Genomic DNA, 10,429 nt, shown 5'->3' on the forward strand with positions numbered 1-10,429 from the left:
ACCTCTGGAAACATAAAAAACAAGAGCAGCTTGCATTTTCTTGTTCCCAAAACCAATAAAGAAATCGGCAGACGAGCATTCAACTACAAAGCTCCCTCTGACTGGAACAATCTACCTGTAAACATCAGAACAATAAATTCACTACACATTTTTAAGAAATCACTGCTACTTTTTCTCACAAAACCATGTTGCTACTTCTAATGGTAATGTCTTCTTACCCCTCTAATATCTTGATTGCATATGTCACTATGTGCATCTACCTCTGATGACTTTGTGTGGGTGCTGTGGCTTTGCGGGAGGGATACGTGGGCGGATGGGTGTTTGAGAGCCTTTATGTTTATGTGTGTATTTTGTGCTTGACTGTCTGTATCACACTGTACTGTTGTGTTTTTGTTTTTGTGTTGGACTCCCTCGAAAACGAGATGGTTCATTTCAAGGGGCAATCCATCAAATAAACACAATTTCTCACTTCAGTCTTGTCTGAGTTAAGTAGCAAAAAATGTCTGGTCATCCAGGTCCTAACGTCCTTAAGGCACGTTTCTAGCTTACATAACTGACTGGTGCCATCGGGCTTCATTGATACGTAAAGTTGAGTATCATTTGCATAATAATGAAACTGTATGGAGTGTTTCCTCATAATATTTCCCAGAAGAAGCATATATAATGTGAAGAGAATTGGTCCAAGCACTGAACCTTGTGGCACTCCATGGCTAACTTTGGTGTGCACAGAGGACTTGTCATTAACATGTACAAACTGAGATCGGTCTGATGAGTAGGATTCAGTAGGATTCAGTCCCTGTAATTCCAAGAAAATGTTCTAGTCTGTGTAGTAGGATTTGATGGTCAATTGTGTCAAAAACAGCACTAAGATCTTACAAGACGAGCAGAGAGAGAAGTCCCCTGTCTGAAGCTAGAAGTAAATCATTTGTAACTTTAACTAGTGCAGTCTCAGTGCTATGGTGGACCCTAAATCCTGACTGAAACTCCTCAAATAAACTGTTGTCATGGAGAAAGTCACACAGCTGATTAGCTACCACAAACAACATGACAAACAGGAACAAACAGACATAAACCCTGTCCGTTATTAATGAATGAAAACAGTGCTGAGTGTGTAAACTCCTCCTCCTCCTCATGTTCCTCCTCCTCCTCTTCTCCTCTCCTCAGTGTCTTTATAAGCTTCAGTGTCTCTTCTCCTCACACTCCAACCCTGCTCACCTCTCAGCTGGACAGTAAGGGACGTTTACAGCACACACTGACAACATGCTGGGGACCCTGTGCACTCTCATCACTGCTCTAACATGTAAGGAGGCTGACTTACTGCAGCTTTGAGCTCATGTTGGATTCATCAGTCTGTGTGTTTCTCTTGACTCCATGTCATCTTGTTGTTTCCAGGTGTGAGTGCTGTGACGCTGGTGACACAGAAGCCTCCTGTTGTGACTCTGAGGAGAGGAGAGACAGCCACCATGGACTGTAACCTGGGGACTGTGACTAGTTATTCTGCTAGTTGGTACAAACAGATTCCAGGAGGAGTTCCTCAGTTTATTCTGAGCAACTATCACAGCTGGAGCTCTCCAATCTATGGCTCTGGTTTCTCCTCTCCAAAGTTCACATCCACTCATCAGTCACAATCAGATTATCGTTTGATCATCAGTACTGTGGAGGAGAGAGACTCAGCAGTTTATTACTGTAGCACATGGGACGGCTCTGTCAATGAGTGGGTATCACAGTGATTTACACCGTGACAAAAACCTCCTCACTGAACACTTCTGCTTTTTGTCACTGCACTTAACTTTGACCACAATGAAGCCACAAAAGAAATTCAACACTATTAATATTACAGTGCATACATTTCAATACACTATTATTCATCTTGTGTGATTTTTTCAATGTTGGTTAAATATTCTCTGGTTAAAGAATTATCATGTTGTGTCTCCTGTTCTTTGAGTCAGCTCTTGTCTCACACGTTCATCAACAGGTCCAGAACTGATGCACAAACACAACATGTCTACATTCCCTGAGCAGATAGATTCAAAGGAACACTTGCTGTGTTTTTCTTAACTTCTCAAATGTGCTTCTCTTATCTGACAAACAAACTGTTTGTCTGTAACCTTGTACAGACAAACATAATATGCCTTGATTAAAATGTAATACCATTTAGTGATCTTAGATTGAGCCTGAGCAGACTCAACATACCATTTTATGAAATCGCACTTTACCTTTATCCAGGAAGACAGATGGAAACTACTGGCAATGTAGAGTCACCAATTGACCTAACGAGCATGTCTGGACTGTGGGAGGAATCCAGAGTACCTGGAGAGAGCCCACGCATGCACGGGAGCAAACTCCAAATAGAGAGGCCCTGTCCAACATACAATTCAGACTTGAAAAGCTTCTGTTTCTAGATTATGAATTTCACAGCAACAAAATTGATTCATTATCAACGACCACCTCTTCATAGAACTCTATTCACATTTACATCGTGTTATAAAGGTTTCTTTTTGGTACAATCATGAAGAAACTTGAACAAAACAAGAAAGGATACTAAACAAAGTGTTCTTCAGGGTGAAAAGAGTTTGATAAAAGTCCATCAGTGTTGTTGTAATGTGAGCAGACTGATGAAAGAATGACATGTTGACAGTGAAAGTTGCTCTCAACAGGATGTTTCAGTTCCACTCCCCTCATTAGTGAGAGTCAGGAGGTTTTTGTACAGCCATGTATACAAACTGAATCACTGTGGTATTCGGACAAGGCACCAAGCTGATTGTGACGAGTAAGTACTTTGAAACTCATCATGAAATGAGAGAGATTTGATCATTCTTATTCAAACTGATCAGTAATCATCATTTGTTATTTAACTCATTGTTCAGATATATTTTTGTGTGAACAACACACATTTATATTTAGTTCTCTTTCTGACACCAGACTATGTCTTGGAATGAAACAGAAAGCTTTCAAAAAGATTTCAACATTTGTATGAAATAGTTTCTGTCAATTCTGAAGTATGTTGATGTTTGAGGAATGTTGAACAGTTCAGATCAAATTACAAAATGTGACAATTCATGTCCAAATATAAACGGCATGTTTGATCCTTTCTAAACCTTTGTTGAATCATCTCTAAAATGTTTCTTACAATGTGATATGAAGAATTCAAACTTCTAAACTTCTTGTGTTTCAAATGTTTACAATTTTTGATGAGTTAGTTTTTTCAATTAAAAACATGCTCTGGATTATTTCCTCATTTCTAAGTGTTAGATAGTTGGTTAGAAAAAAGAATTGAATTGTTATTTCAGGACAGTTGTTTCATATTTCACAAAGTATTTTTCATGGCACACAAAGTGTCTTTATGATATTGTTACTGTCATAACAAATGATCCTGATTGATGAATGACTCATCATTTTGATCATCATTTCATGATGTTTTTACATGTGATGACAACATTCTTTACTGCAGCCTGTTGCAAACTGTGAACAAAACTAATGAGTTGATGGTCTCTGTCATACTTTGTATTGAATGACTTCACTTGTACTCATGTGTTCAATGTCCTGTGTGTGTGTGTGTGTGTGTGTGTGTGTGTGTGTGTGTGTGTGTGTGTGTGTGTGTGTGTGTGTGTGTGTTTCAGGCTCCAGCCTCTCTCCTCCTGTCCTCACAGTCTTCCCTCCGTCCAGTGCTGAGCTCCAGTCCAACAAAGCCTCTCTGGTCTGTCTGTCCTCTCAGTCTGTGCCTTTTGCAGATGTGAGCTGGTCTGCTGCTGGGAGTCCAGTGAGCAGTGGGATCTCTACCAGCACGGCCGTTCAGCAACCAGACCAGACTTTCCAAATCAGCAGCTATCTGTCCATCCAGACGTCAGACTGGAACATGGACAAGATCTACACATGTCGAGTGTCTTTGGGCTCCCAGACTTCAGAGAAAACCATCAACAAGTCCCACTGTTCCACTGAAGACCAGTAGAGGAGCAGAGGGACCATTTCTAATCTGCTTCTTGACTCTTTGTGCTGTTTGCTCATTACAAGGTTCACATCTTACAGTATATGTCTGCATGCTTGTAATACATGTTGTGTCTATCTGTCCATTAAACCTTCTCAAGTGTTAAGTTCCTCTGGGCTCCCACACCTCAGAGAAGAATTTGACCAAAGACGATGAATAGATTGATCAGCATTTTTTTATGCATAACTGTTGGTGTGAACACAGCTTTGCTTTATTGTGCATGGATTATTTGAAATAAAAGCATTCTTAATTAGATAAAAATCTGTTGAGTTTATTTTGTCTTAGGTAAAATGTTTGTATGTATATACTCAAAGCAATCAGGAAAATACACACATCCAAATCAATAGGGCAGGTGCAGAGTCGACCCAAAAAAATCACTGAAGACAAATCAGACCGTCTGATGAGGAGTATAGTCGTGATCACAATGTCACACTGGTGAAATACATTTCTGGTATATTTAATCCCTGCAGTGCACAAGACGCTTTGTCTTTGTCTTTTGTATAAACTTATAGCTGATACAAAAACCTCTAAATCAATCAAATATGAATCTTAAGATAATTGACTGCACTTTAACTGACTCTTTTCAAACATGCACACATAAATGCATCAAGAGTTGTCTCCCCCTTGTGGTTGAAGTCAAGCCTTAGAGTTTTTTTCTTCCATATGTTATGTTTAAGAAAACCAATCTGTAAGTGATGACAGAATGTGATGTATTGAAGTACTTGTCATCCACTTACTGATTGTCTGTGCATTATTTTTTAACCCTTTAAAAGAAAACAATTATCTTTGCACAAGTATCTATGTTTCTGGATTTCATTTGTCAGAATCTACTTCAAGGCAGGTCCTGCAAAAAAGATTAAGCTATGATTAAATATACACAGCCTTATGGTGCCTTATAATCAGCATCAGTATGGTGCAGCCACTCAAAACTAAATCTTTAAAGGATTTAAATATGTAAATATGATCAAAAGTATTATTATTTTTTTTTTTACATTTTAACTGATCCTACAAGTCTCTACATTTAAGGACATTGTTAAGGTATTTGTCTGATTAACCAATTGATCACAAATGAAACATCAGTGTGTTTCAGGTCAGAGATAGTTTCACAGTGAGCTGCCCTTTGACCTCTTCATTTGCATGCAGCTATGAATAAGGAGAGGAGGCCTGCAGGTGCATCCTGAGGAGGAGGAGAGGGAGGAGCAGAGAGGTGATGCTTCACTGATGGAGGATGAAATCTCAGTTTCATTTGTTCATTTTATCTGATTATTCTAATAACACTTCCTATGCAAGAAACTAAAACGAGGCAAATATACAATAAACTGAAAAAGCTCTTTGTTGATGCACAGGTTGACCTATTTAAAATAGAAACATCTTCAAATACTGTTTTATTATTTAAAGACTGAATCAATGAAATGTTTTTGTGTTGATTAATAACCTGTTGATAAGACAAACATCAGTAATGAGGAAATAAACAGTTCAACCATTTTTTATTTTTTTTGTTATTTTTATTCATGAGTTCAATTAAAGAAAATTCTTCATTAATCACATTTTGTATCGCATAATTAATGAATCTGTAGCAAGTTGCAAAGCTGATCCATCACCTCCACCTAGAGGTCACAACATGTATTACAAGCATGCAGACATATACTGTAAGATGTGAACCTTGTAATGAGCAAACAGCACAAAGAGTCAAGAAGCAGATTAGAAATGGTCCCTCTGCTCCTCTACTGGTCTTCAGTGGAACAGTGGGACTTGTTGATGGTTTTCTCTGAAGTCTGGGAGCCCAAAGACACTCGACATGTGTAGACCTTGTCCATGTTCCAGTCTGACGTCTGGATGGACAGATAGCTGCTGATTTGGAAAGTCTGGTCTGGTTGCTGAACGGCCGTGCTGGTAGAGATCCCACTGCTCACTGGACTCCCAGCAGCAGACCAGCTCACATCTGCAAAAGGCACAGACTGAGAGGACAGACAGACCAGAGAGGCTTTGTTGGACTGGAGCTCAGCACTGGACGGAGGGAAGACTGTGAGGACAGGAGGAGAGAGGCTGGAGCCTGAAACACACACACACACACACACACACACACACACACACACACACACACACACACACACACACACACACACACACACACACACACAGGACATTGAACACATGAGTACAAGTGAAGTCATTCAATACAAAGTATGACAGAGACCATCAACTCATTAGTTTTGTTCACAGTTTGACAAACAGGCTGCAGTAAAGAATGTTGTCATCACATGTAAAAACATCATGAAATGATGATCAAAATGATGAGTCATTCATCAATCAGGATCATTTGTTATGACAGTAACAATATCATAAAGACACTTTGTGTGCCATGAAAAATACTTTGTGAAATATGAAACAACTGTCCTGAAATAACAATTCAATTCTTTTTTCTAACCAACTATCTAACACTTAGAAATGAGGAAATAATCCAGAGCATGTTTTTAATTGAAAAAACTAACTCATCAAAAACTTTAAACATTTGAAACACAAGAAGTTTAGAAGTTTGAATTCTTCATATCACATTGTAAGAATCATTTTAGAAATGATTCAACAAAGGTTTAGAAAGGATCAAACATGCCGTTTATATTTGGACATGAATTGTCACATTTTGTAATTTGATCTGAACTGTTCAACATTCCTCAAACATCAACATACTTCAGAATTGACAGAAACTATTTCATACAAATGTTGAAACCTTTTTGAAAGCTTTCCGTTTCATTCCAAGACATAGTCTGGTGTCAGAAAGAGAACTAAATATAAATGTGTGTTGTTCACACAAAAATATATCTGAACAATGAGTTAAATAACAAATGATGATTACTGATCAGTTTGAATAAGAATGATCAAATCTCTCTCATTTCATGATGAGTTTCAAAGTACTTACTCGTCACAAACAGCTTGGTGCCTTGTCCGAATACCACAGTGATTCAGTTTGTATACATGGCTGTACAAAAACCTCCTGACTCTCACTAATGAGGGGAGTGGAACTGAAACATCCTGTTGAGAGCAACTTTCACTGTCAACATGTCATTCTTTCATCAGTCTGCTCACATTACAACAACACTGATGGACTTTTATCAAACTCTTTTCACCCTGAAGAACACTTTGTTTAGTATCCTTTCTTGTTTTGTTCAAGTTATTCTGCTTTTCTTGGATTGACTTAGTCAACATCTCATGTATGCAGCAGTCAGTCTGTCACTGAGGTTTTTGTCACAGTGTGAATCACTGTGATACAGCTTGAGAAGCAGAGTCGTCCCATGTCCGACAGAAATACTGAGCAGAGTCTCCTGTCTCTGCTCTCTTTATGATGAACTGATAATCTATGTTTGATGAAGATTTAGAGTTGAATCTGTCTGAGGAGAATCCTGATCCAAAGCTAAGTGAACTGTCAGAGTGGTGAAATCTCAGAACATACTGAGGAGCTTCACCAGGAACCTGTTTGTACCAGGAGACATAATTACTATCATATCTCTGGATGTTACATTGAAGATCAACTTGTTGTCCTGTAGAAACTGTGTGGACAGCAGGCGTCTGGGTCAGCACTATCACTGCATCAACATCTGTAACACACACACAGAGAAAAAGACATGAGTGAAAGGTTTGTGTGTGAAATGATGGTGTGTGAAAGGACTGAGAAGAATCTCTTACATGTTAGAGCAGTGATGAGAGTGCACAGGGTCCCCAGCATGTTGTCAGTGTGTGCTGTAAACGTCCCTTACTGTCCAGCTGAGAGGTGAGCAGGGTTGGAGTGTGAGGAGAAGAGACACTGAAGCTTATAAAGACACTGAGGAGAGGAAGAAGAGGAGGAGGAGGAGGAAGAGGAGGATGAGGAGGAAGAGGAGGAGGAGGAGGAAGAGGAGGAAGAGGAGGAGGAGTTTACACACTCAGCACTGTTTTTATTCATTAATTAAACACATCATGCAGATTTCTAACATCATCTTGGATCATCTCTAAAATCCTTTTTCATGTTGTTTACAAACCAACATGTTTTCACTTTTTTACTAAAAAAGTTTGCTGATGTCCTGATTCCGTCATTTCATTTGGATTAATAATTAATAATGAAAAATGTTTAATTCTTTGACCTTAATTGTTAAATTTGACTTTTTCTTTTTTTCTTTTTGATGTCATTGTGTTAACAGACTCACACTAAAAGAAACACAGTCTATACTATAAAACAGAAAACTATTTGAATGGTGGCTTCATGGTTTTCAAAATGACATGAAAAAATGAAAAATGAAAATTAAAGAAAAAGAGTCTGAAAACACTGAAATATGTTATGTCTTCATGTTTACTGATGATAAATAAATGGTGAGTGTTTTCTTTTTAAATCAAAGTGGTCTATCAAGAATACACTGAGGACACTGGTTGGTAGTTACAGGGGGCTTTAGTTAATGTGTCAGAGAGTCAAAAAGCAGAAGTGTTCAGTGAGGAGGTTTTTGTCACGGTGTAAATCACTGTGATACGTTCTCACTGACAGAGCTGTCCCATGTCTGACAGTAATAAACTGCTGAGTCTCTCTCCTCCACAGTGCTGATGATCAAACGATAATCTGATTGTGACTGATGAGTGGATGTGAACTTTGGAGAGGAGAAACCAGAGCCATACTCTGGAGAGCTCCAGCTGTGATAGTTCCAGAGAATAAACTGAGGAACTCCTCCTGGAATCTGTTTGTACCAACAAGCAGCACTGTTAGTCACAGTCCCCAGGTTACAGTCCATGGTGGCTGTCTCTCCTCTCCTCAGAGTCACAACAGGAGGCTTCTGTGTCACCAGCGTCACAGCACTCACACCTGGAAACAACAAGATGACATGGAGTCAAGAGAAACACACAGACTGATGAATCCAACATGAGCTCAAAGCTGCAGTAAGTCAGCCTCCTTACATGTTAGAGCAGTGATGAGAGTGCACAGGGTCCCCAGCATGTTGTCAGTGTGTGCTGTAAACGTCCCTTACTGTCCAGCTGAGAGGTGAGCAGGGTTGGAGTGTGAGGAGAAGAGACACTGAAGCTTATAAAGACACTGAGGAGAGGAGAAGAGGGGGAGTAGGGAGAGGAAGAGGAGGAGGAGGAAGAGGAGGAGGAGAAGAGGAGGAGGAGGAGTTTACACACTCAGCACTGTTTTCATTCATTAATAACAGACAGGGTTTATGTCTGTTTGTTCCTGTTTGTCATGTTGTTGTTCCTGTTGTCTTTAGAGGCCTCCTCATGTCTTTGAGATCAGTGTTTATAATCTAATGAAGAAATAAAGTCTATATGATTTGAAGTGTAATGTGTTCTCACACTTGTGTATTTGAGTTTGTGCAGTAAACAGGTTGAGTATAAAGAATGTTTCAGATTGAACATTTCTCAGGTTATCTCACTTTCATCACACTTCTCATGAAATGTTCTCTCTCTAAGAAATCATCTTCTGTTATTATATTGACTCTTGAGATTGTAAACACATCATTCCTGTGATTCTGTGACATGTTTCCAACATCATGAAGTTTGTCTCTTCTTCTTCTTCTTCTCTTTCTAAAGTCAACTTTGACACACTTTTCTGTTTCCAGACAAACATTTGGCCTGAGGCTGAAGGATGAATCAAACAGAATCAGGATTTCATCAGTCTAATCAAACAATGTGAAATCTCTTCTCTGAGCTATAAACTGCCTCATGGTCATTCATTTTGTAGTCGTTATAGTTCAAATTATTTTGATTAACTTGATAAATTTAAAGAAAACAATCATATGAAGGTTTTTTTCTTTCTTATTTCCTTGTGTGCTTTATATTCTAAATGTAAGCTGCAATTGTTTTTTTATGTTTCCAGAGGTAAAGAATTCATCTCTTTGCTCGTCCTTGTTCTTCACTTTTTTGGCAGAAATTGCTGTATGTTGTAAATTAGAAAAAGAAAAAGGGCATGAAACAAATACTGACATTTGTGGTTTCTTTATGTTTGTTAATGAGATACATTATTTTTTTTCCATCTAAATGGTATTTTTACAATATATTAAGGACACTGTTTGATAGTAATGATACGTTGTGTGTTGTGTATTTACAGTGAACATTATTCAATGTGAAAGAGAGTCAAAAAGCAGAAGTAGTTAGTGAGGAGGTTTTTGTCACTGTGTAAATCATTGTGATACGTTCTCATGAGCAGAGTTATCCCATGTGCGACAAAAATAAACAGCAGAGTCTCCTGTCTCTGCTCTCTTTATGATGAACTGATCATCTATGTTTGATGAAGATTTAGAGTTGAATCTGTCTGAGGAGAATCCTGATCCAAAACCAGGTGAGTTTTGAGAGTGGTAAAATCTCAGAACATACTGAGGAGCTTCACCAGGAACCTGTTTGTACCAGGAGACATAATATCCATCAGCTCTCTGGATGTTACATTGAAGATCAACTTGTTGTCCTGTAGAAACTGTGTGGACAGCAGGC

At 38.7% G+C, this 10,429-nt stretch overlaps 1 protein-coding gene and 1 long non-coding RNA gene across 2 annotated transcripts; one reads left to right on the plus strand and one right to left on the minus strand.

Moving 5' to 3' along the window:
• The first annotated feature begins 1,196 nt into the window (after positions 1–1,196).
• LOC136176971 (immunoglobulin lambda-1 light chain-like) lies at positions 1,197–4,246 on the plus strand. Its single transcript, XM_065965105.1, has 4 exons — positions 1,197–1,300; positions 1,393–1,717; positions 2,736–2,770; positions 3,621–4,246. The coding sequence occupies exons 1-4, from the start codon at positions 1,261–1,263 to the stop codon at positions 3,947–3,949; spliced, it is 729 nt and encodes a 242-aa protein (XP_065821177.1). The 5' UTR covers positions 1,197–1,260; the 3' UTR covers positions 3,950–4,246.
• A 1,209-nt stretch (positions 4,247–5,455) lies between these two features.
• LOC110002788 (uncharacterized) lies at positions 5,456–7,473 on the minus strand. Its single transcript, XR_003810121.2, has 2 exons — positions 6,903–7,473; positions 5,456–6,038 (listed from the first exon to the last, which is right to left on the minus strand). It is a non-coding gene; the product is annotated as an uncharacterized lncRNA (long non-coding RNA).
• Between the last annotated feature and the right edge of the window lie 2,956 nt (positions 7,474–10,429).

Source organism: Labrus bergylta, chromosome 16 (genome assembly GCF_963930695.1).
Source record: "Labrus bergylta chromosome 16, fLabBer1.1, whole genome shotgun sequence".
Lineage (NCBI taxonomy): Eukaryota > Metazoa > Chordata > Actinopteri > Labriformes > Labridae > Labrus > Labrus bergylta.

What these genes read in the sequence shown, in the direction of transcription:
- LOC136176971 (XM_065965105.1), top strand. Translation starts at nt 1,261, where the DNA reads ATGCTGGGGACCCTGTGCACTCTCATCACTGCTCTAACAT. An exon ending in TCTCATCACTGCTCTAACAT is followed by an intron (nt 1,301 to 1,392) that starts GTAAGGAGGCTG and finishes TGTTGTTTCCAG; the next exon opens with GTGTGAGTGCTGTGACGCTG. An exon ending in GACGGCTCTGTCAATGAGTG is followed by an intron (nt 1,718 to 2,735) that starts GGTATCACAGTG and finishes CTGAATCACTGT; the next exon opens with GGTATTCGGACAAGGCACCA.